This window comes from Fundulus heteroclitus, chromosome 16 (genome assembly GCF_011125445.2).
Source record: "Fundulus heteroclitus isolate FHET01 chromosome 16, MU-UCD_Fhet_4.1, whole genome shotgun sequence".
Classification (NCBI taxonomy): domain Eukaryota; kingdom Metazoa; phylum Chordata; class Actinopteri; order Cyprinodontiformes; family Fundulidae; genus Fundulus; species Fundulus heteroclitus.
The window spans coordinates 6,758,087-6,785,163 of NC_046376.1; the positions used below are offsets into that span (position 1 = coordinate 6,758,087).

Consider the following 27,077-nt stretch of genomic DNA (forward strand, 5'->3'; position numbering starts at 1 on the left):
TTCTGTGATTAAATTGTTTTTGTTTTTTTTACTGGTTCTCATACTCACCCCCTCAGACATGAAAACACGTTTGTATTTTAACAAAAACAAGAGCCCTGATTGACTCAACACACGCAAAGACAAAGTGAGGACAGAACAGATTGTCCGCATCAGAACGGCGGCCATTGGTAACCGGTTATCAGGGTAGACAGCGTTTATATTCATAAAGCTCTTCCTTGGGTCCGTCCACACGTTCTTGGAGGTCTTTGACGTTGGCGCCGTCAGGCTGCCGGGTTTTGTTGATCGGTTTCAGATCATTAAATGTCTCCATCTCTTCAGACAGGAGGAACCAAAACTGACTTCATGTCGTTTTGTTCTCAGTTCTTCGTCGTTCGCTGTTCACAGGAGCAATTGGTGGGTTTAAGAGCGGGTCGATGTGTTACAAGAAACTCCAAAGACAAGAAGTCTTGAGGTGGAGCTCTCGTTGATTATCTGTAATACTTCACTGTGCTCCTGTTTAGGTTGCAATGTTTCCTGATTATTAACGCCAGCTGATCAGTTTTAGACATTTAAAAGGAAGATTGTGTCCTAGCTCAGTTTAACAGAAACTCGGTAACATGTTAATCTTTGTGCTTGCTCTTGTTCTGCTGCGCTGGTGCCGAGACGTTCAACGCAGCATCTAATCCTGTTCTCTATTGATATCAGATCTGCAAAAGTCAGAGCGCCTCGTAAAATAACCAGATGGATTCGCCAGCTGCTGTTAGCGACACAAGTCAGTTATGAACTCCTGCCAAAAGTTTGTATTCAAAGACTGAATCACTGACACTGATCACTAAGAATTATTTTACAATAGAACTGGTTTAATGAGACACAAACTGTTTATTTATGTAACCATCAGTACTATTTATACTGTATACATGGCAGCCATATTGAATATGAACTACTCGAGGAACCCTGAGAGTTATATTTGATCGAGTACAAACATGCCATGAGTTTTACTGTGTCTATTGTTTAAAGAACAAGTACCTCTTTTATCCAATGTATTTATTTATGTAACCAGGAAAGTCACCGCTGAGATCAATAATCTCTTTTTCTAGGGAGATGTGCCAAAATATCTTCTATAAATTACCTCAGGAGTAGCGCCGCTGAAAAACAGGGTTTTACTACTTTAAAACTATGACAAAATGGTTTCAGAGGCGCCATCTTAAACCAGCTTTGGTACATTATATTAGTGAATATCACATTTATCAGTACTAAGTGTAAACGGCAGTCTTTATGTGTATTTTCTAGAGAATGTATGAACTTACTTAACTCTGATAGTTCTCAACGGTCGCTAACATCTTCTGATTCAGAAGCTAGCGCTGTAAACGGCTGGTTTCATTTGCCTGGACTGTAATGTTCTGCTTACCTTTGTTAATGTGTAGTTATTTATTTCTCGGCTAATTTTGAACTCAAACAAGTAGAAAAGTGTAACTTGGCACTACAGCAGACTACAAGGATCCTTTTTTATTCGTATAACTTTGACCTTTTTGATGTTGAGTCTTTAAACACTTTTTTTGCTTGTGACTATTTTCACTACAGAGACAGCTAGTTGAGCACAAAGGGCTGAGCTTTGGACAAATGTTCCAAGTTTATACTTAAAACATGCCATGTTATTGAATTTTAAGCAATAAAATGTATATTTTCTTTTTTTAAAAAGGGAATTGTTTACTTGTACTTTTCATGTATTTCCATGTCTCATAGCATAAGTTTAGTTTAATGAAAATTAAGCCGAAGGTGGTAAAGTTTTTATTATTTGATCACACAGTTTGTTATCAGAATAAAATGATTGTTAGCTGCAGCCGTAATTTCAGTGGTTTTGACCTTTTTTGACATTTTTGATTAGGGCTGGATAATTAATCGCATTTGCAATATAATCACAACTTCAAAAAACGCGATTTCAAAATCGCAGAGTTCTGCAATTTTTGGCTACATAACAATTAATGGATCAGACGCATCCTTTAGGTGTAATTTTATTATTTGTTTTAGAGTTTGTATAATCATACTTTATACCAGAAACTTTCCGGAATCTCACCACAGCATTAAGTAGCGGTCATACTATTTAATACTAATAATGTTTGTTGGTTGCACTTTACGTTCAACAAGGATTAATGTCCAACTCAACAAGCTATTCTCTTGAACAATAATATTCTGATTAATAAAAACAGTTACATTTCACTTTTGAATAGTCCTTATTTACAAATATCTTTATCGAAAGGACATTTTTGTTGCTTGTGGTTAATGTAGAGAAAAGTCCAAATTAAATTGCAATTATGGTTGAAATTTATTGCATTTTTTTATTTTTGGTAAAAATCAAGCAGCCCTATTTTGACACATATCTACCGTACTAACTTACATCTTGGCCATTAGATAGAAAACCACTTTAGAAAACTTTCAGATGGATAATCTTTGTGAATTCTCCTCAAAAATTGTATCCTTGGTTTTGTACCATACTCCTAAGTAGAACATCACTTCCAAAAGTTCAGTAACCAGCGGTCCACCACGTTTTGAATTAAATTACTGAAATGAAACAGCTTCTTTTATTCTAATTCATGAGCATTACTAAGATTGCTGTCTGGAAACTAGGAATTGTTGGATTAGAGAGGCAGTACATGTTTGGAAAAAGATGATATGGCATCAAAGCACCCCAGAGAAAAAACATAAAAACATAAAACATAACAGAACACACCTGCCTGCACAGATATCGGTTTAATTCAAGCTGACTGACAGCCAGCAGCAAGCGTCTAGGACAGTAAACCTGTTAGTGCAAGGGAGGGATGGCTGCAGGATATCAGAGTGATCCACCCAAGGTCACGAGAGAGGAGCTGTAAATCTCACTCCAAATCAGGTGACGGCGCATCATCACATGATCCATTTGTCTCCAAGTTGTGGAGACTTGACAATCCGGGGGGGTCCTGTGCAGCACTGAGCTGTCGTTTTATTACTGTTACAGTGGTGCTGTGCGAGCTCTGTGATGAGGCTTTAACTATGTGGCAGACAAATTGTAGCAGGCTGTGTTACTCTTCCTCTCTAAGTTTACAGCTGCTCTCACGGGCACAACCGAGACTCCGGGCCCATTTATATTCATGGCGCAGCGCCGCTTGCACCCGTCTACCGTCCTGTCCCTGTTGAGAAGGAAAACTGACACGTTGTAGGCTGAAAAAAAAAAACGAAGGGTGGGGGTGGGGCAGGCGTCGCCTCTTTTATTGTCATTCCTCCACCTCACACAGGTTCAACCTGAGTGAGCGCGTGTGGTCCGCGTGTGCATTTGCAATTTGTAGCACAGGAAATTGATTAGTCTAATCGTTTTCTGTTCATTCTTGCATGTGTGCTGCTCCATTTGTCACATTTAGCCCTGAGCGATGACACGGTGAGGAAGAATGATGACAATGATAACCTCAGAGGCAAAGAGAGCCGCCCCCCCCACCCCCTCCCCCCGGGACATCTTTAAATGCCCGAACAGATTGAGGCGTTCGACTTTGCAGGATGCATCTGAAGAAATTAGGCCAACAAAAAGTGACACAAAATGTTCTGGTGTCTCAGCTGGCAGAGGTGACTTGTGATTGTGACGTACTTTGGGCTTTTTTTGGCTTTCTTTCTTACACACTTCTTCAGTATTGCCACATGCGCCATTGTCACTTCAGAATTGCAGCCAAATTGATCAACAAAGGCTGAAAGATGGGTTTTTGTTTTGTTTTTTTACAAAAAAGAGGCTAAGCTTTCTGCATGGGTGTGGGTCTAAAACGTCATTTAAACAATGACCCAGAAGATTAACAACTGTTTCCACTTTTTCCAGATGCTGGTCATTTCAGAAAAATCAATACATCATTTCCACAGAAATTTATAAGAATGTTTATGATGCACTGCTCTGATTGCTTTCCAATAAGTAATTTTAAAGATTTTAGCAGGAATTAAATAGATGGGGGTAGTTGGATCTTAGTTGTTTATAGTGCCAAACCTAAATCCACATTTTCTGGTCACTTTCCAACGTAGATTTTACTGAAACGGCTTCATGTCAGTATAAGGAAGCCATTAATGAACACGTTCAAACATTGTTGGAAAGTGTGGCTTTTAAGGAGGACAAATTAGGATTTGTTTTTAGGTTTTGTCATTTACTAGATGACAGGAAAAGAATAGAAAACACATTCCGCTCTGATCTCAAAACGGGGATGTTCAACATGTTGGATTGTGTTGCCCCAATATCCTACCGTGTCTATCCTCTCCCATCCAGGACAAACAAGTACGAGTTCTGTAGAGTTTGACGTGTAGCCAATCAGAAACCGAGGTAATGAATTCCCTGAGAGAAAATTTATTTCACAGTGCAATAAGTGTAGAGCATCCAGTCTCGTTATCGCCGCTTCTTTAACCAACGCGTTTTCTTGCTTTTAAAATTGGTCCACAAACTATCACCATTACTCTTCCTGGTCGGCCATGTTTATTTACTCTGAACTCACATTTGACCTTGAGAGGATTCGCAAGATTTCCCGTCTGATATCTGAATGGTGAAATCTGTTCGTATACGACCAAACCTGTTTTATCTAAGATTTTTTTGTATCATTACGTGTGGCGTCTCTTAGGCCGTTTAAAATCCGCAGACTATTTTAAAATCCTACCGTGTGAACCAGCCTTAATGAGTAGTTCACACAGCAAGATTTAAAAACTGTCGGATCATTTTCTAAAACATGAGAGACCTCACATATGACGATAAAAAAAATTAATTAAAAAAACCGCACCTTTAAACGGTTCGCTCCTACAGTGTGTGGTGTCCAGCCAAATGACACTTCACTCACAAACATTCAGATGTCAGACGGGAAACCTCACAAATCCTCTCGAGATCAAATTCGAGTTCAGGGTAAATAAACATGGCCGACGGAGAAGAACAGTGACTAATTTAAGCAGAGAAAAACCTGACATAAAGAAAAGCCGTTGGTTAAGGGAGTGTAGACAATGTGAACATGGGCTCTACTTGCTACACCATGACACCCCCACACCTCGCTTTCTGATTGGCTACACGTCACATTCAAAAGGCTACATACTCGTTTGTCCTCTGGGCGTCATTACACACGCCAAGAAATCAGGCCAAGACAATCCAACATGTTGAATATTCCTGATTTGAGGTTAGAGCGATCCTGACGTCCTTCCGTTCGGTCCACATCACTCTATTTTATCAGATTATCTTAAGAACCATCCTGATAACCAGGATTTTCTTAATATAATTCTTGGATGGGGAAGATTGGGTCAAAAATCGGCATAATTATCTTGCAGCGTGAACCCTGCATTACGGGAGTCAGGTGATTTAGTGACGTTAGATTATGAAAGGTTAAAATGTGAAAACGACAGCGTTGGTGCCATCTACTGTGAAGCACATTCTGTTTGTTGCAGTTCTACGCTCTTACAGGGACGCAGCAGTTTTAGTTCTTTCCTTTTTCTTTTCCTTTATAAAACAGCTTTCTTATAACTAAATATCTCCCTTTATAGTCGCAAAGAGGGGAAATTTGTCTCATGCATTTAAACCCTTAGGGAGCAATCTGTGGTCAAGGGTCTTGCTCATGGACCCAGAGCGACAGAGTTTTAAACCGTTTGGAGTCTCTTCAAGGTGCAAATGCCCGGCTCGCTAACCATTGAACCACCACTCCCACTATTCATGTGGAATAGATAAAATGGTTATGTGCTGTCATGATTAGCATGGTGAAATGTGCTTTTAGTATTTAGTAGTAATGTTTAAAAAACAAACTGGTAACCTGTATGACGACTGTTATATATTATAAAGTCTGTATTTTTTTAATTAGCCATGAAACACCAAATTAAAGCCACAGTAATCTAGTTTATTTTGTAAATTTAGTTTTATACGCCGTGAAAGGAATCTATCAAAAAGGTTAATGTGCTAAATAAAAACAGTTTAATAAAAACTAAACAGTAAATTTATACCACACCTTGAACTCAGTTTTTTCATATTTTTATGAAAGTAAAAGTGCCACATGTGTTGAATATGAGAGTATGCAGTATGAATGTTTCCAATGTCTTTACTCACCTATAGTGATGTTCAGGGTGCTGCTCCTGTTGTTTGGTGTTTTTTTTTTTTTTTTTTTACTGTAGCTGATATTATTAGTTGCTCTAGTCGAGCGTCTTCTAACCACACAGTTTTATCAGACATTAAAAAAGAGCTGACATTGTGTTCCAGCTAGGGCTGCTCAATTAATCACATTTGCAATATTATGGCAATTTTAAAAAACATTATTTCCAGATTGCAGAGGTCTGCAATTATTGGCTATATAACAATTAACTGAGCAAGCTTAATGCTCAGTATGAGGGATTGCTGCAAAGCCATGGACAATGCAGACGACTCTCCCTGTAGCTCTACGCTTCTCCAGGAGTGAATGCTGCTTGTCGGGACTTTGAAGCAATCAACTGGTTCCCTTATAAAGGACATTTTTGACCAATCTGTATAATATGATTGAAATTGACTTGGGAAAGAGTCTTGAGATGCCATGTATCATGAATTGGCGCTATATAAATAAAATTGAATTGAATTGAATTAATAGATCAGACGCCTCCTTTGGGTGCCGGCAATTATGTTTAAAGTGGGTTTGATCCCAATGCAAGGAAAGAGAGTTGTAGTGAGATAATCTAATTGTATTATTTGTTTTAGAGTTTATATAATTATACTTTATACCAGAAACTTTCAGGAATCTCACCACAGCATTAAGTAGAGGTCAACCTGTTTAATACTTAGACTTATTTGTTGGTTGCACTTCATGTTCAACAAGGATTGATGTCCAACTCAACAAGCTATTCTCTTTAATAATAATATTCTGATAAATAAAAATAGTTACATTTCTTGTTTTAAATAGTCCTTGTTTACAAACATCTGTATCTACAGACCATTTTTGTCGCTTGTGGTTAATTCAGAGAAATTCTAAATGAAATAGCAATTTAGATTTTTGGCCAAATCGTACAACCCTAGTTCCAGCTTCACTCCACCTGCACACACATCTGCTTTTTTGTTGTTTATTAATTATTAACTTTATAACTTGGGAAGCACCAATATCAAAATGTGGGCTGATATCGATGTTAATGTTGCTGTTATGTCCATTAATCAATATTTAGTGATGTACACATTAACATTTCTGGGATGATGAAATTTTGCATCGTTTTGTACCGACCTAAAACTACGCTAACTGAATCTTTGAATGTGGGTTATAGTCTAGACTTACTGGCTGCTTTTCGTACGTCTTCTTTAGACACCGTGAAAAATTACCACTCTACTGACATTGCATCAAAACCTACAACCCTGGCTGCAATGCAATACTGTCACTGTCACATGGCCAAAAAAAGGGGGAAAGAAACCACACATCTTAAATGTATGTTGGGATTAACAGTATGGTTACCCTTTTCTATCTTTTTACCATCAGTAATGTGTATGAAAATGTGTTAAATAGAGTAAGTGACGTGGACGGGAGGATGAAATCCGAAGCAGGGAGAAAAGCAGCGCAGTGTAAAGAACAAGACCACACACATCCCTGGGACAGATTATGAACAAAGTGGTATGCTCACATGTGGATTACAGCATGTGTGTGCATGTCAGAGGTCAGCTGCATGCGTGGACAGACAGTCTTCTGTGAGAGCAGCCTGGTGACAGCTGGATCAGCGGCGGAGGTGGCGGGGGTTGTTCTGGTTCTGCACCGGTAGGCACAGTTTCAGCTTAACCAGGGTTTTACACTGATCCCTGCTTTACATATGGCTGCACAGGAGGCTCAGAGCAGAGGACCCGCCAAACGGCATCAGAGGACTCCCGCTCCAAACTCCACGGCTCCTGCCATGACAAGTTTACTGTCAGGTCAGGCCACAGGGTTGCAGTAGGAATATTAAAACCAGAGGATCATGTTGAGGCCGTAAAGCCTCAGGTAAACACCCTAACATGCCCTAGAGCAAAATGGATTACATTTGCAGCACTTCAATTCAGCCTGGTAAAGATTTTTACTCTCCAAATGCTGACAAATCCAACAAACATCTGATAGAATATCATGGGTTAAAAGGTATATAGACATGTAATATGCTTTAAAAAAACAGTTTGATCAAAATAAAGTAAAGTTATATACGCCAAGCCTCCATCCTGATAATGTTTTGATGGTCCTTTATGTGGCTAAAAATAGCCTCAGCACCAAGCATGATAAACAGATATAAACAGATATGGCGCCATCTAGCGACAGTATCGCAGAACTATCATAATGCTGGTTTGCTTCATTAATAAAACGGTATTAAATAATGCTGGATCGAGCCTGACTCTCTGCAATGCTTCACACTAAAGCAGCAGCTCGGCGTGATCGTAGACCAATGTTATTAATTAAATAAAACGATCTACAGCAACTCTTAAGAGCCTCATATCAGAACATTTACTCACATCAGTCAACTCTACGTTCAGTGAACACCAACGTTCATACTGTATTCCCAGAGACATTACAGGCTTTTCCCTCTTGGATTCAAATATTTTTAGTGCTAATAGCCATTAGCCACTTCCTTGTTTTAACCCCTGCTGTGCATGCGCAGTACCTACTTCTGTTAATATCGTAAATAAACATGGAAGGGCTTTATTTACTAACAACATGAGCAAAAATAAAGCATCAAACACAAAAATAACTAATACGGCAGTAGGATGTCATAATCTTTCATAATCACTTTGTATGTAACCAGAGTGAGCTACTGACAAAAATAAAAAAAAGTCAAAACAATGCTATGCATCTTTAAAAAAATGATAAGTGCACAAACACACATACAGAAAAAGCATAAGTCCCAACACTGTAGCGCACGAAATTGTCCTTTAAAAAAAAAAAAAAGAAGCAAACTGATCCCACTCCAGAACCTAATTTTCATATTAAAACAATAGGCTGGGTAGCAGATGAAGGTTGTGTTTTAAATGTTGATCTGGTAGATTTGCATCGAACTTCAAAGTTAAAACTGTCATAAAATACAACTGAACAGTTTTCCATCTGTTGTGGCATTTAAAACCTGCTGATAACAGCCCCTCTGATACTACAGCCGGAGAAAATCCAGCTGCTCCATTTAGCGCCATTTCCTTCCTCGATGTATAAATCCCTTAATGCCCAGAGATACGGTCCAAAGCCTCAACGTCCTTTGATTGATTCCTCTAGCAGTATGCAAAAACCTATGAGAGATTTTAGGTCCCCCAACTCCCTCCCCCACCACACCCACCCAGACCTTGAAGACATCTATATAGCTTATCTGGGATTTATTTAGGCTTGGCCTGGACAGGATCCCATTGAGATGCAGATCAATCATGAGTCATGTGTAGTTCATGTAGAGAACTACATGTCTAATATTCTTGTAGCGCCGCTGGCTGCAGTGCAACAGAAACTAATATCTGATGGAGTCTGATCAATGTCCCACTGTCTCCATGAATCAGCTGGGACAGATAAATCATCAGGGGTTAGTATTGTGGAGCCTCCACTGCAGTTTCCCATTGGGAGCAACTCACCAACAGACGCTGTCAGACACCGACTTGGTCTTAGGCCGTTTCTTATGACGAACGGCCGCTTGTTAGACGGCCATCTCAAAGAAGACCGTTTCATGGAGAATGGAGCAGTAATTCAACCCACGGTGCACAGGATGGCCATCAGGAGAACTCTGGCCAGCGGCAGAAGAATCAGTTGCTGAAGGAGTCCTGAATCATGACCAGGAGCTCAATAGCAGACACTTGGTCTGAAAAGGTTTAGAGAAAATGTCGATGTGTTTATGAGCGGAGTGGGAACAACCCCTCTGCTTTCATGCCTTCATCTGGAGTAGGAGTTCTTGATGGCCATTCAGCACGTAGAACCATTCAGAACGTTATTCTCCCAGGGGGGTGGGGTGTTAATGAAACTTCTCGAACGGTGTTGACATAAACATAATTTAAAATCCAACAGATAACCTTGTTGGCAGTGAAAGCACACTGCTTGTTGTGTCACCTCTTGTGCCCTCTGATGATTGAGACATTCCAGTTCCTTGTGCAACAAATCCTTTGGATTGTGCATGTGGACCAAACACGTGTCCAAATCAAACCATTCCTTCTAAATGCTTAAAGCGCCAATATTATGCTAAATCAACTTTATGGAGCTTTTAGTTTTGTTATGATGCTATTCCTTCATCAAAAACCTTGTCCAAAGTAGTATTTATCTTGATTCAATCAGGTCAGAGTTTTTCGCGTGAATTCTGCTTTTGAGCAACAGCCCCTCCCTGCGCTGGAAAATTAGAGGTTAATTACCCGTCTGCCCAGGAAAGACCTAGCTTGACCGTGCCGGCGCTGCCCGGTAAACAACACAACCTGGAGAGGTGATTTGAGGCAGAGCGCCATCATTTCTGCTCAAAGTTGAGACAAAGTGGCTCTTTTAGCACCTAATCTGCACAGTGACAGCAACTGATCTCTACAGTTGTGAATAACAAACGTTACATTAGATTATTAAGATGGAGGTCTTGACAGTCAGGTCAGCAAAATATTAGGAAAACATGTGATGATGTAATTTGTGATTAATCAACATTTTTGTCCTTTTTGTCAACTTTTCCATGGACTTTTGCATTTTGACAACTGAAATCTTTATCAGATTTGGGCTTCATTGACAGTGAAAATCCAGCAAAATGGTTTAAATATATTATTTGTATTGCACCGAATACATCAAATACTGTTTTCTAGGAACTATTTTGTAATTATTCTATGTACGTGCACATTAACACTGCGATGGCCGTTGCCGTTGGATATAGTGTGCAGCTCTGTTGAGATTGGGACCCAGGTTTGCTCTTTGTGGTTTGATTTAAGTCTATCTTGCTGCTCGTCTAGCTTTTCTCTCTCCTTTTCTGGCATTTGCAGCCCCTGTAGTGTTAGGACGTCTGTTTCCAGTGGAAGCTTCAAATATTAGTTTGTGTTAGGTTCAATGTCATCAAGGTCTTTTACTGAAAGACAACCACCCAAATGTCTGCCTGCTTTAGTGAATGATTTATGACATTTCCACATTTCAAATGAAGAAGTTACCAGACGTGTAACACTGATGGATTTGTTTTTTATCTGTTGTTATACATTGATTGTTCAGAGTCTAAGCAGTTCAACCATTTCACACTTAATCCATTTTTACAACAGATTTTTAAAACAACTAAGGAATAACTAATGAATGAAGATGATTTTAAATAAGAAAATGAAAAGCACTCCATGCAACAGATATTGTAATGAACAGATAATTATAAAAGAAGGGCGACAGTAGTCTGTTTGGCAGGTGATCTGTGGAGAACGGCGTAAAGAACGATGCCAGCAGGGCGGCACAGATTTAGTCTTGTTTGTCCACTCTGCTGCCCCTCAGAGGTGTGCTAAATTAAGTGTTGGACTCAGTGGTTGTTTCCTGGGAGTCTTGGGTTTGTGCAGATGTCTCGTTTTTATCTGAAGATAAACAGTAAAGACCAGGATCATCCGAGAAACGGATTGAAAACGACAGAATGTTCTACAAATGTCTCACAGAAACAATGTATTTTAATTAAATAGATCAGTCAAGACTTTAAAACATACATAACTCTGACAGTTTAATGGTGTTTTTTATGGTTTTGTTTATCTGTTCTTTATCAGGTTTAGCTCCACACACTCAGCTTAGCTGGATCTTCTGCTCACCTGCTCTGTCAGCTGATTTCTTATCAGCTTTGCTCCGCCTGATTTAACACTCTACCTGAACCTGATGGAGAAATCCCAGAACTCTGACAGGGAAGCTAAGCTGCGCTCAGCTCAAGAGCTGCATAAGTGGAAAGAGTGGAGTTTAATTTTTGGCTTCTGGTCTGCTGCGCTCGAGAACTGGTTTGGTCTTGTTAATCATCTTCAGCGCCAGGCAGGGAAGAACTATGCCAGACACAGCCTCATGAAGAAAAACAGAACAGTTGTTTTCTTAATCCCGACACAGCTAAAAATATATACGTTTATATGAACCACCATGTTGTGATTCAGTAGTTAGGAGACGTTTAGAAAGGTACGCAGCAAAAAACCGAAATTTAAACTGAAGCAAAATCTGACACTTTGGGCAAGATTGGGTCAGGACAAAATTCCCAAGATCAGATGAGGATAACTGAAATAAAAAAAGATGAATTTTTTTATGATGTTGATGATCTGGCTTAAGTCCAGCAACTATAATCTGATTCAGCATTCGCAAACTAATCGGTCAGTATCTGCAGGGAGGATTTATGGCTGGCTGCGCTGGGTTAGAAATAGTCAACATGTGGGTTTATGGAGTTTATCAGAAAAGGGTCACTGGAGGTGGGGAAAGGGGACCAAGGCTTTCCCCACCTTTTACTCCAGCTGTGAGAAACCTAGGTGTGATTTTTGACAGCACTCTGAAGTTTGATAAACAGGTTAACTCAGTGGTCAGAGCAGGCTTTTTTTCAGCTCAAACTCCTATTAAAAGTCAAAGCCTTTCTAACCTGGGCTGATCTGGAAAAGGCAATGCATGCATTCATTAGTTCAAGGCTTGGCTATTGTAATGGTCTGTATGCAGGAATCTACCAGTCCATTCTCCATAAGCTCCAACTGGTCCAAAATGCAGCTGCTCGATTTCTCTCAAACGCCCAGAATCGCCCATAACCCCCATTCTCTCACCACTGCCTCCCAGTTCACGTAAGAATAGTTGCTGTTTGTTTTTAAAGACTTAAATTACCATTCTGCAGCAATTTTGTCTGCACTTCTAACTGTTCTCCACAACGTCAGGGCTCTGTGCTCATCAGAGCTCATAACACTTCATGTTCCCAGGACTAGGTGCAAGAGATGGGGTGATGGTTCTTTTGCTGTTTTAGCTCCTAAGTTGCAGAACGCTTTACCACCAGAGCTACGATGCGTTACTGAGCTAGGAGTCTTTAAATCACAGCCACAACAAATCTATTCAGACAGACCGTTCTCTTCTAGCTGTTCAACTTTTGTTTATTGGTGGTTTTATTTTTCTATATAGCTCTTAAAACTGTTTTGAATTGTGCTGTTATGCACTTTTTTTAGTTTTTATCACTTTTTATCCTGTTTTCCTATACATTTTCATATTTTATCTATTTAGTCTCAGCATCTTTTTGCTTGTAAATTTATATAGAACTTTATATAAAGTTCTATATAAATAAACTTTGATTACTTGATAGATACCCGAGATATACTACATGAAATCTTGGGTGTAACAGCTTCAGGAGAAACCAGAAATGATTTCACAATTATTGAAAATGGTGGCAGGGATGCGGGTGTATTTCCAACCATCCTCTCATTATCATAATTACACTCCAACACATTTTTACTAATTTAAGTAACTTAGAATGTTGCATTCATATAATAATAAATAGATGTCAGAGGAAAGTGGCAGAGGTTCCAGTCTCCAACAACCGTGGACAAATCACTGTCAGAACTAGGGATGGATACCGATCCAGTTTCGGCGTTAGGCTCCGATACCAACAGATTTTTTCACGGATTGGAAAATTCCAACCCAACGGCGGCCATTTCTGATCCATAAGCTGCGAATACAGCATCAGTGTTGTGACTCCAGCCTAGTTTATTTTTCAGGTGAACAATCAGCAGAGGTCCAGAAGCATTTTCTTCCAGAGCTGAGGGTGTGGCTTTGTTATACATCTTGTTGTTGAAACATAATTTTCCCTTTTATTCCTTAGGATGTTGATTTTTCTATTGAGGTGGGGGTGATGATGAGCATGGTGGGTGGACAATTACATCTTTTAGTGACAATAAATCGATTTTACTCATTGTAGGCTCCTGAATTGTAATCAAATCGAACGGTGAATTGCCTAAAGATTCCCACTGGTGTTTAATAGCCTTAAGCTGGTCTCCATTGTCAGCTCTGGTGTCTCATCTTCCTTCTGACAATTCTCTACTGATTTTCTATTAAGTTTAGGTCAAGCCAGTCAGCTGGCCAATCATTAAAACAGCTATTGGTACACTCCGCAGTGTGTGCCGGTACCGATTCGTCCTGGAAAAACAGAATCTGCATCTCCATCAAGCTTGTCAGCTTAGATTTAAAAAAATCTGGTGGCCACAGATTTTTTTCCCCTCATCATTTTTCAACTGCTTTTCAGTAGTTTTGCATTTTACCACAGTCAGAGTCACTATGAGGCGATACCTGGGACGGGTTGCACAGGCAGTCCAGCTTCCACTAGGATGGCTCATCAACACGGGCCATTGCCAGAAGGTTAGCTACGTCTCCCAGTACAGTCTCAGGATCAGGGAGGAGATTCCAGCTACTGTAGGAGAGCTGGACCGGGCCATCTGAGGTCCTTCACCCATCAACAGGACTGGGATCTGCCCCTTTGTGTGAGGAGAAACGGATTGAGTGCTGCTAGAACCCAGAAAAGTGTCTCTGACCAAACCATTAGAAACAGACTTCATGAAGACGTCTTCTAGTAGGTCCTGTGCTCAACGTGGAGAGCAGCTTCACTCTGAGGTCATAGGACAGACCTGAAAGGTTCTGGAGACGCTGCGGTCAACGGTTCTGCTACCTGCAGCATCGGTTGGGTCTGGGAAGGCATCTCCATGGAGGGAGAAACAGACCTGAACAAGATAAATGGCACCCTGCTGCGGGCCTCGGTTCTCTCCTGGTGCATGATAATGGCCGGCCTCGTGTGGTAACAGTCTGTGGGCAGTTCCTGGAGGATGAAGGAATTGATGCCACTGACTGGCCTCCAAGCTGCCCTGACTTAAACCCAACAGAACATTTCTGGGACGTCGTGTTTGGGTCCATCTGGCCAGGAGCTCATTGATGCCCCGGTCAGGATCTGGGACGAGAATTCCCAGGACTCCGTCTGTCATCTCATGAGGAGCCCCGACATTGTCAGGCATGCATACAAACACGTGGGGTGCCACACAAACTACCGAGGTCCGGTTAGAGTTGCTTCAAATACATTTCAGTTTATTAGACCAGCTGGTGACTCAGATTAAACCCTCTGTGGGTTGATAGTGTTTTATTTTCCGTCAAATGATGTGGCATCCTGTTGTTTTTAACGCATTACCTGATCCATGTTGTGATGGACATCCAGGAGGATTTTCTTTTTCAATTGACATCTGAGATCTGAAGCAAAAACGTACCACTTTGGTTCTGCAGTACAGTTGATTTTTAAAAGAATGTGTTTAGGATACATCTGGTTTTATTTGCTCAGAGAAGGACTGTTTGGAGTTTAATTGTTGTTGACTATGATATTCCAACTGTGTCAGAAATGTTTAACTTTGTGTGCCAGTAAGATTTTCTGCCAGACGGATTGTGCCTCACTGTAGATGCTCACACCTGACAAACATGGGGGTGGAAGCATCTTCGTCACTGTAATATTTAACAACATTACGTCGGCTGAAAGTGAAACATGTTTCAGCGTTTCAACAGTTTCGCAAATGTTTAAAAAGAGCATAAGTAGAGGAGTTCAGACAGTGCTGCGGCAGTCACATCATAATTATGTTTTTAAAGAGCCCATGCAAGGTGATCCAAGCGATTTTTGCATTTAAATAGCAAATATTAAGTAACCGTTTGCATAAATAACAATAATTATCTTTATTATTATTGCAACATATGTTCCAGTGAAATTCATCCCCTGCATTTAACCCATCCCTTAGGCAGTAATGGGCTGCCATTGCGCCTGGGGAGCATTCTGGACCTAAGGGTCTTGCTCAGGGACCCAGAGTGGCATTCTGTGGGATTCGAACCCAGAACCGTGCAGCCTCTCCAGGAAGCAAGAACCCTGCTCTCTAACCCGCTAGGCCCTTTAAAGACTTTACTATCTGAACTCAAGAGCAATAAAGCAGTGTAAGAGGAAAGGCTGTGCGTGATTAATCTATAATTTGATAGAATATTAATAATAGGATTATAAAGGTTGTGATATGACAGCAGCAGATTGATTGTAGGATGACCTCAGCCTGCGACTGTTTGGCCGATCCAGTTTTACCGACGAAGACACCGAGGATGACTTTGTCAGCATGCGAACAACGGCTGTAACAGGCTGCGGACGCATTGCTGGATCTGATCACGTGACAGAGGGACGGGACAGGTGCAGGCAGAGGCTCCATGTCCAGAATATAAAGCCAGGCATTAAACCACACCTCCGAGCCAGATGTTTCCACCGCTGCACGCTCTTTGTTAATAAGCTGCAGGCGTCACGTGGAGAAAATGACGCGAGTCACTAATGAATGACAGCTCATAACTCACCTGGTTAAATTCAGATCTGAAAAGGGAGAAACGGCCTTGAAATAAAACACTGCACTGCAAAAATGGATCTAAAAATAATTAAAATATTCTTAAAGTTAGAGTATTTATCCTTGATTTGAGCAGGTAAATAAGATTATCTGCCAATAGAATGAGTATTTTGTACCCCTAAAATAAGATAATTAGATATACGGCACTTGAAATAAGATGATGGAGATGAAATGTTCCTATTTTAAGTGCAAAAATCTTATTCCATTGGCAAATCATCTTATTTACCTGCTTAAATCAAGGACAAATACACTAATTTTAATTTTTAATAATTTCTAGTTCTCTTTTTGCAGTGTGGAAACACTGAGTTCTATATTTTAAATAAAATATAGTGATATGAGAACAGAAAACAAGTAATATTCAATATATGGGTTTCGTGACGTGTTTATTTAACATGTCAAAATGTTATGTTCATTAAGATCTTTCAGTTTATATGAGCAGATGTCACTGAAATCTGTTAAATTTAACCAACTCAACTCATCAAACTGTCTGTGGGGAAAATAAATAATGGAGGATAAAACAGCAGCGGTTCCTCTGAGTCAATCCTCGCACTAAAACACTTCCTGGGAGCTCAACACTGCTTTCTCTGTCTGTCACCCACTAGAGGGGGTTAAGCACATCTTCAATGTTTGTTAGAAAAACCCCGGAAGCAGAGATTGTAAAGAAGCAGCGGCTGCTTGGTGTCATTTTCCATCTCTCAGATCATTTTCACTCTCTGGCAGGTGGCTTTAACGTTTATGTCCCTGACTACTGTCTTTAACAATTAATCACTTTACTAACAACCAAAAAAAAAAGAGAAGAGAGGCAACAGATATAATTATCCTTTTTGTACAAAACATGCTGCTGTAATGTAAAAGTTTTCTACAAAATGCAGATCCCAATTAGGCATAACATTATGACCACACGTCCACAGAGAGGAGGGATTCTCCTGATGAAAGAGTCCAAAGCCATCAGGAAATGTTGTTTCTGCAACAATGCAGCCCCGTAATTAAACTGTGAAGGATTGTGGGTGGGTTGTCCAAATCATAGGAATTTCAATATAATCTATGCTAAAGAATATATGTTTTTGGAAGATACTCATGTGCCAAAAATCAATATAAACAGAGCTATTTTTATTAGGGTGAGTTGGCACACAAGTTCACACATCTGCAATGCACACAAACACAACCCCCTCTCCTTTGCATTAGTTCACCTGAACAACCAGAGCTTAAAATCATCTACTAAGACAGGAGTGTTACGCATGTCAGACGACAGAAGATAACATTAGGTGTTTAAATATTTGCCTCTTTCTGTTAGCCTTCTTTAAGCTCTTCGTCCCCTGATGATATGAATGATGCTCGTGTGAAGGCTGACGACAACCAAAACGTATGGAATGACCGAAGAAAAATGAATATAATCAATAGAAATGCAGAAATAAACAGTGGTGTGGAGGAAATATATTTGCACGGAGCAGACAATGGTTGGTAAACTGCATCAGGATATGAACTAGCAGTTTTCCAATTACTAGTCCAACGGGGTAAAAGGTCAATAACTCCCTCAGGGACAATTAACTCCTCCCCCTAATTTACATCTGGTGGACTGTTTTGTTATAGAGGAAAACTTTTAAATTAATATTTTACATGTTTACTGGTTCTGAACCTGTTGTGCCAGTAAAATACTGTGATGTGAACACATTTTACAAGTTTTCATTAGAAGGAATCTTTAAATCCAACACATTTCACTTAGAAACCAGCATCAATTCCTTATTTTGAGGTACAGCGGCCCGTCTGTCGGATGCAGCCTTCACTCCCCACATGCATCATTCAGCCTTGGCTCAATCGTCACCGGTTCACCGCTGTTCCTTCCTTTGACCACTTAGAATATAGTTGGCCCTTGTCAAACTTACAGTTTGCTGTGTAATAAAACTCACCAAGAGGCATGATGAAAGGATAAAATGTGTTCAATTCAGTTTATTTGTACGGCGCCAACTTTCAAACAAATGTCTGAAATTCTTTACCAAAGTGTAAATTCAATCCAATCATACAGAGTCAAAGTCAATTACATCAATTACTAGTTATAAATGAATACAGTCAAGTTTATTTTTCAAATTGGTTAAAAAGTTTTTTTTAACAAAAACCAGCAGATTGCATCAAGTCACTGACTTGAAGCATTCACTCCTCCTGGATGAGCATGAAGCCAAACTTTATCAGAGTTAACATTGATGCTCAATGTATGCAGAATTATAAATTGCTTTACTCTTTCAGATTATAAAAAAGACAAATTCACGGGACTTTCGAAAGTGCAAAGTGTTTCTCATGCAGACTCTCTAACTGATGAGAGAAAAAAAGGCAATGATCTCAGTGAAACTGGGGGAAGTGATAAATCAACATGAATATCATATTTCTAAAGATGGTGTTAAAATGTTATGTAGCAATTGAGAAATGTTTGCATCCTGTTTTTTTTCTTGTTGTGGTATTTCTGTCACTTGGGAAAATAAATTAAAACAGAGAAAAAAAACAAATAAACGCAACAAGAAAATATTTGCTCAGCTTTAGCTCATTAAACCCTTAGTGACAAAGTGACCAATTAAACTAATTTATTACTGGGCTACAATGGTGATAGCGTTTCCACTACCATTCCACCCCCCCTCCCCAAGAAGGTCACAGCATGTAGTAAATTACTAAACAACAGTCGGTGTTTGCGGTTAATTTTAATTAAAATTAGCCTTTCTAAATAATTGCACCCTGATCTATTTGTCTCTACAAGGCGGACATGAGTACGCAGACAGATACGCACAGAGCTCAATTTTATGATCGTTTACGCAGCGTCACACTAGTAGCTGCTTGGCGGGAAGAAGTCTTCGCATTGAACTGTTTTCTATGTGACACTGAGCTGAAACACTAAGCTGTTCCACTTGACTATAAAGGTCAAGTGGAGCATTTTGCACCCAGAACACCAAGGTATGTAGGAGCCTTCTAAGCTAAGTTATCGCTTCTACTTTCAGCTCAAAGTCACCTGGGTTCGCACACAGGTAAACTCACACTCCTGCCAGGAGAGAGAACGGAGCTCCCCCGACAGCATTTGTATCGCTTGCGTTGGCAGCGTGAGATTCAGCGGGATAATTATGTCCTTTTCTGTTGTGTTAAAACTTAGACCAAGACTACTTTGTCGTTTGGAAATTACAGATCTCAGTGAACACAGATCCCATAAAGGAGTTCCTCAAGGTTCCACTGCCGTGCCACTTTCTAGCTACCATATTTTTCGGACTATAAGGTGTGCTTAAAATACTTAAATTTTCTCAATAATTGATGGCGTGCCTTAGATCTGATCACCGTTGTGCTTACTGACCGATATGATGCAGTCAAAAATCTGTTAACATGTGTAAGTATGACTTTAGTTAGCAATGAAGCTGCTCAGCTCCATGGGTATTCAGAGTATTACGGTACACTGTGTCACTACCTGATAGGACCCCTGAGCTGTCTACAAGACAGCCTGACTGTAATGTCTAAACTAGAAGTGAAAATAGGTTTAGGAAAATATATTGTGGAAACTTTTTTTACCCTAAAACAAGGGTTTTCGCCTACATGTATTTGATTATGGCGCACTGCCACACCAAAACGAAAGCCGGCTCAACTTCAGAATAATTTCAAAAATATGTAATATGTAGTGAAGGACAACTAGAGACGATAGTCCAGTGTCGCCACCATAGCAACTTTGTCCCTATATCTGGGGACTTTTTAGACCCCTTTAGTAACTTTTATTAAAACAAAAAAAAAAGCGACTAGAAACAAATCTAGTGACTTTTCTCTGTGTTTTTGGCAATTTAGCAACTTGAAAGCAGCAGACTGTCTATTGTTACTGTCTCGTGACGTCTCTCTATTCCCTCAGCGCTGTCTCACAGGCAGCTGCCTTGTCCTGAAGGCCCTGCATGCAGTCAGAGCAGAGAGGAGACCTTCTCTGTTTTCACATTGTAAATGAATAATGCAAAGTTGCTGCTAATTCTGTCCTGGATTACAAAGCAGGATATAAATATAATAAATATAGTTTTTAATCTAGTCTCTTTTTTTCTCAGAAACTGTTGCACTAATTACCTGATTGAATCACAGCTTGAATCAATTATTCACCTTATCCAATGTGTTTGCCTCTGATTACTATATTTTTGGTAAAATTAGTACATAGTGTGGATTCAGGCAATGTATACGAATTCATACATTATTTCATAAAGTAATGTTAACATATGTTGCATTTCAATGAAATTTAAATTACAGTGACCAGACCAAAGATAAAAAAAAAAAAAATCGATATAATGGTATAATAAAGATTTTATTTTTATGCCATATCGCCCAGCACTATTTCAACGTATATTTGGAACTATAAAGCAGCTCTCTAGGAACAAGTTACCTGCATTCAGAAACTGTTGCAGCATCTTTGCTAGTTGTGCAGGAGGTTTCAGTTCTTCAGCTTATGGGTCTGATTCAGGGTTGAAAATTTACCGTTTTGCATCTGTTTGCAACCTTTTTCACAAGTATAAAGTGCAACGAACACTGAGTCAGGGGTTGTGGCCCGCTACAGCTTATTCGCATCAAAGTGACAGACCCCTAAAAACGTCTCATTCTGCAATTAGATAAAAACAGGTGACACTTGGGAGGTGAAATCTTTAACACTCTGCTGGTGTTGAATTTATTAAGAATAATGCAGCCATCTAATTTCATAGATGGACTCAGAAAGGTGGATTTTTGTTTTCCACAGACAGACTTTTAGCGATGTGCGACAATCAAAGCAAATGGTATTTTTGTAGGACATCTAAAAATGACCATAGAGCCGTTTACTTGTTAAGAATGTGCTGCAAACAGCCCAACGTCTTTGTCCAGTTTATTCATTACTATGTTGTAATCATGGACTACTGAGCATCCCATATGTTGGGGAACTACACACTTTGACAACCTCGATCTGCTGACTCCCAGATGCTCAGGAAACTGCCTGAGCATTAAGGCTAAATTTCTAATATAGATAATACAGTCATTATTTCTATCAATATTTAATTCCAGAGATTTTACAGTCATTCTTGTCGATTTATGAAAGCCTATCTGAAATTTGCTATTTAATTATTCTTTCTATTGACACAGAGAAGAGAGAAGGCAGACTTTAAATATTTAAAAATTTTGTCCATTATAAGTAATCAAGAGTATCATTTAACTCTTTCACAACTCCTGCTTCTGCAAATCAAAATATGGTCACCCTACGCTTGACAGCAATGTAAAATGGTCAGTAAAGCATCTTAAATCTTCAACAGTGAAGTAGTAAACCTCCCGGTTGACATAATCTTGTGACTACAGTTTCATCACACAGTGTGGTGAGATAATGGAAAGACAATGCAGGTATAACCCCAAACATGCAGCAGAAGTACACAGTAACAGTTTACCTTGTGCAAAAGCAAAATCTCTTGATAGGTCTCTACAGTAGAATCAAGCTGCGAGCCATGACGCCTGTCAAGGATTACCACGGGATTACAATAAATTTACCCCAATGGGATTCCATCACATGGTGGATCAGAGTCCTATGACAGGGGACCATTCAAGTGTTCTCCCTGAGTGCCACAAATGTTGCTGTGACAGATCTGACAAAGAGCTCAGCCATGTTTCAGAGATAAACGCAAACGACTATCTGGCTACAATATGAATACCACGCACCCTGCAAGCTTTTCTGTATTTAAATTGTTACAATAACATTCTGAGAGCAGGTAAATGCAAATGTTCAAATGGTCACTGGTTTCAGTTCAAATAGAAGTTGTTAAAAAAATGATCCTATATTTAAAACTCAATAAAAAGATGAAAAGTGACATCAAAAAGATGATAAAATGCCATAATACCACATGACACTTCAATCGGGATAGAGAACAGCATGAATAAGAACCTCTGTGTGATTAAGCCTGGAACTGTGGAGAAAATTAAGTAACAGCATCAAATGTAATGTCACGAGAGAAAAATTCAAAACCCTCTTGTTCTCCATTTGTTGCATTAAACACTGGACACCATCTGTTGGGTTGGCATGCTGAATACAACAGCAGCAGGGTGGCAGCTGCCGGCCTGAGATGCCACAGCCTGGCCATAGCTCCCTCTTGTATGTGGATGTAATCTAAAAGTATCAATCTGGGCTTTGTTAATGGTTGCTTTAGTCAAGTTCCACACCAGAACAAAGACCAGAAATAAAGCTAAAACAAAAGGCAGTGTTGTAGACCAAAGAGTAGACAAGGTTTGTGTTTATAATTTTTTAAAGACACCAAATTCTCCATTGATCTAAACTGTGACCCTTCTTTGTATCCCCTCCCTATGCTCCAACCTTTCTACAGGCAGTAGGTGACTGAGATGGGCCTTCGTCTGGGCTGCTGGAGGGACTCCCTGTGGTGGCCACCACCGCTGCCGCTGTTGCTGCTGCTCTTCTGCACAATCCTCTCCTGTTCGGGTCGGCCCTTTGGGTTTCCCGTGCCCTCGGTGAACGTAGCAGTGGTTTTCAGCGGCCCGGCCTACCAGACGGAGATAAAGGGCCGTTTGAGCCGGGAAAATTTCATGGACCTGCCCCTGGAAGTGAACCCCATCACTGTGCTGGTCAACAACACCAATCCACGGGCTCTGCTCACTCGGATCTGTGACACCCTGTCAACTAACCGGGTCCATGGTGTAGTGTTTGAGGACAATGTTGGCTCCGAGGCCGTGGCACAAATTCTGGACTTCATCTCCACACAGACAGCTGTGCCAATTGTGGGCATCAGTGGAGGCTCTGCAGTGGTCCTGCCGTACAAGGTCAGTTGGGGACTGGATCGTTAAAGGCTTACTTGGGGTTTGTGCTGAAAATTATCTATGGTTAATAAGATCTCTCCACAAATAATTTATGGGCACATTACAGTTAGAACCTAATGTTCTGGATCAGTCGGCTGTAACATCTAAAAGTTAAACTATTATTTCCAGATGGACAGAAACTGTGTTGAACTGACAGGCACTTGGAATGACACTCTTATTTTTATCATAAATGATTAAGATTACCTTTCAGTCTCCAGGTGAATGCGCTGATGGAAATCAATAAATAAAACCGGGAAACATAAGTCCATCAAATTTAATCAATCGTTTTACTTTATGATCCTTGTTGGGTTCAAAACCTGCACTGTGATTGGGCAAAATGTTGCGAGAAGTGAGTCATTGCTGAAGCCTCAAGAGATGTTTGTGACACAGGTTAAGACTTGGTTTGGGTTGAAGTTTAACAGCAATGAGCCATCAATAAGGTACAAAGACTCCACAAACAGATCAGCCACAGGAACAGACTATCAAAATGGATATTGCTTTCGAAATGGTGCTCTCCTGGTGACGTTTTAACTGTTGTTTAGCATGGCTACCATTACTGGCGTACAAGCTGACAGACCAATGAGGTACCATGGGAAATAGCTGTTCAAATTGCTTATTTTGAAAAAGAAATAGGGCAGGAGAGGGTTGGGTTGATATTTAGAATGAAACACATTGATGCCCCGTGAGATATGCAAATGACTCCATTGCTTTGATTGATATAAACTACTACAGAAATCTGTAGACTTCTGCACATAAATTTACTGGATGTTTGGTCCTCCCTAATGAATCTTAAAAAAAAAAAAACAACATCTAAATCAAAGAGGTTAAAAGCCTGACTTTTCTTGCGGAGTTATACTGAAGGAGAGAGGTTTCGTCAGCATTAAACTTGCTTTGGTTTTCGACTAAAGTTTGTCTGATAATGTTTAGGGGAAGCTGCTGCTGATTTAGTCTGTAACCATGTTTGTTTGTTTTTGCCACTAATTTACCCATTGTGGGACAATTGGGTACATTTTTGCTGACAACATTTTTCTTTGCAGATCATAATGTAGAATGGATTCTTTGAGGAATATGTAGGATTCTTAAACTCATTGTTCATTTTTACATAGATGTAATGATACTGATTGGATTTACAACTCTTGGTTAAAGCATTTATTAGTTTATTTGAGTAATAGCTATATGTTATAATCACAGAACTATGTTGCCTAAAGTAACACTTTTTAAAACAAAGTTAGTGATGGAAAAGGACAAGGTGACCAGTAAACGCAAACTGTCCGGAGAAATGACCTGGTTTAGAACAACAGTCATTTCATACCATCAGGAGAGTAGAGTGTGTGTTTTTCGATAAATTCCTTCATAGTGGCCCACACCCCCTCTAGATCTCAACTTGCAGAAACCTTTGGCCAACCGGATGTCTTTGAAAATTCCTGACTGAAGTGGAAGTACTTTAAAATTAAATTTGCTGGTCATTGTTTATAACAAACTAGCAAATTCCAAAGAAGAAAAAGAAAAAGCAACAGTTTTATGATGACTCAAGGGATCGTGCTCCATGAAAAGACAACATTTAAGAATGGGGTTTTTCTGCGTAGAAATTTGCGATCCTAACAGAGTTTAATTTTAAAGAATATGTCAACTAACTCGTACAACATTTGATTTCCAGCATTCTTTAAGCAACTGTAAAGTTGAGCGTTTAACATTAAAACACAAAAATTATGAGTATACAAGTGAAAACATAGATACACTGAACTCTAGTCGCAGGCATTGCTTTGAAAAGAAGAAACTATCATCAGCATAAAGGTAAATTCAGAAGCAAGCCCTCGCCTTTTAGCTACAATTTGTAGACAGAAATCTGAATAAGATTTTTCAAAAGTGTAGTTTTTTCCTTCCAATGTTGCTAAACTAAGAAGCAAAGTTATGGCAATGTGTTCAAACATACCCTGGATCCCCAGCAGTAGAGATTACACACCATGGGCTAGAAAAACAAATAATGCTAAATTTTACAGCCACAGACCTTGTAGTGGGTAAAAAAGTTAGACTGATTTTATAATGCAGTTACTTGTTACATCCTCTATTGATACGACATGAAACCAGAAAAATATATCATACTGCTGTTTGTATGTGGAAATATATCTTACAGGTTTTACTTAAAACAAACAAAAAAGGTATTGTAGACAAGCTCTAATGGAAACATATTTTCTTGTCAAATGTTACTTGTTTCAGGCAGGTTTCTCCCCTGCACTGCTTGATGCTAATACCTGAATGTTTGTTCTTGGTCTTGTTGCTAGAGTTCACCAAGGATCAAGGAAATTAGAAGATGAAGTGAACTTATTAGCACTTTAATAGGTGCTTTAACATTAGATTCTACTGAAATGGGTTTTCTACTGAAATAGGTAAAAGTAAAAAAAGAAAAAGTACGGCTGATCAAAAAGTATGTACCTTTAAAAGCAAATAGGCAGGTAATTCAGCTTTCTGCCACAGTGTGACCAGTAATTTCTTTTTTTTAACCAGTAATTTCAATACGTGTTATCATTCTGAAAAACAGGAATAAAAACTAGAAGATGCAGGATACGTTTTTTCAGAAATCTGGAAAGTGTGTTTATATACAAGCAAGGAAATACATACAGGAAGAGGGATTTTAATGGAGTAAAACCTCTATTTCTAATGAAATACATTGTGCTATTTAGAGCCACCTAGTCTGATAGACCTGGTCACTTAATAGACAACTACTTCTCTTTTTATTTATTCAGTGATGACTTGATGGGGGGAAAAAAGATTGTTTGGGGAGGTGTGTGCTCCAAGCTTTGTGTGCTGGGATGACAAAATGCTGTGGCTTGAGGTTTGCTCCGTAAAAGGACTCAGGAAGACTAATTCCTTTATCCACCTGATTCAGTTTTGTCTATTAATATATGCACTGCTTTTTAATTGTTCATATATTAGTATTTTCTAATATAAACACTTTATTTTTACATAAACTTGTCACTTTGATTTCCCTAGAACAGTCAAAGAACAAGGTTTTACTCAATGTTGCTGTGAGCAGCAGCCATAATGAATAACAAAGTTAGGTACCATCCTGTTAAACCCGACTAGCTGAGGACAAATGGAACACGCCTTTTGTTCTGGAGTTGGGATGCTAAAAAGTCTTTAATACTTTTGGATTGCATAGGAGGAAAGCTGTAAGGTTTGTTTACATCCTGCTCTATCTGAAGAAGGGTCAAAGTCTGGGTCATGGTTCACCAACTTCATTATAGGGTTGAACAATAATACAATGGTTAGGAACCTTATTTTTAATAGTGTCATGGATGTGTTTTATCACATCTTGCATATTTAACTTCTTTACTCATTTAAATGAATTGTTTTGGTGCTTGATATGGATTTATCCAAGTCTTAGCCTCACAAAGGTAATGGAAAATGTAAAAAAAAAAAAATGAAGTTTGACAATACGTTGATTTTGTTCAGAGTCTTATAATTTTGTCTGGTAAATTTAGATGAAAAGGACTAAATCATGTTTTATATCCAAACCAAATCAGTTTGAACAGCCGGCATAAGGCACATGGCCCACAGCTCAGCCCGGAGGGGGAATTTCCTCTAGCTGAGTTGTAATCCACACCCATTTTAACAAAATCCTTTTTTGCAGTTTCTCTTTTTCTCCTCATAATCTGCCCTTCACAGCACAAACCGCAGCAAGAGTCGACAAAGGGAGAGAGAAGTTGGTTTACAGTGGAGAGATATGCTGTGCTGTAAAGAGCACTGAGGGGAAATTTTCTTTGAATCAGCACTACATAAGGTTTACCAACAGGAGGGGGTGGGCCAGTCTAAGGTCAATGGTCAAGGTCAAAGATTAGGGAGGAAGCATGCTGCTCTCACATGGAATATCTTTTTAAACATTTCTTAGTGAAAAAATATCTTCTTTAATTTCTAGTCAAATAAAGGTTTGCTCATCGTAACATGACGATTTAACCTTCTTAAACATATTAAATATTTCTTATGGTAAACAAATCTTTGTGATTTCCATAAT

The 27,077-nt window shown here is 39.4% G+C and overlaps 1 protein-coding gene across 1 annotated transcript in view; it reads left to right on the plus strand.

The window, feature by feature from the left end:
* The first annotated feature begins 22,594 nt into the window (after positions 1-22,594).
* LOC118556560 (glutamate receptor ionotropic, NMDA 2C-like) overlaps positions 22,595-27,077 on the plus strand; it is a 56,397-nt gene continuing 51,914 nt past the window's right edge. Inside the window, exon 1 of the mRNA XM_036148345.1 lies at positions 22,595-23,029. Within this exon, the coding sequence (XP_036004238.1) occupies positions 22,595-23,029 (435 nt within the window). The remainder of the gene's footprint in view (positions 23,030-27,077) is intronic.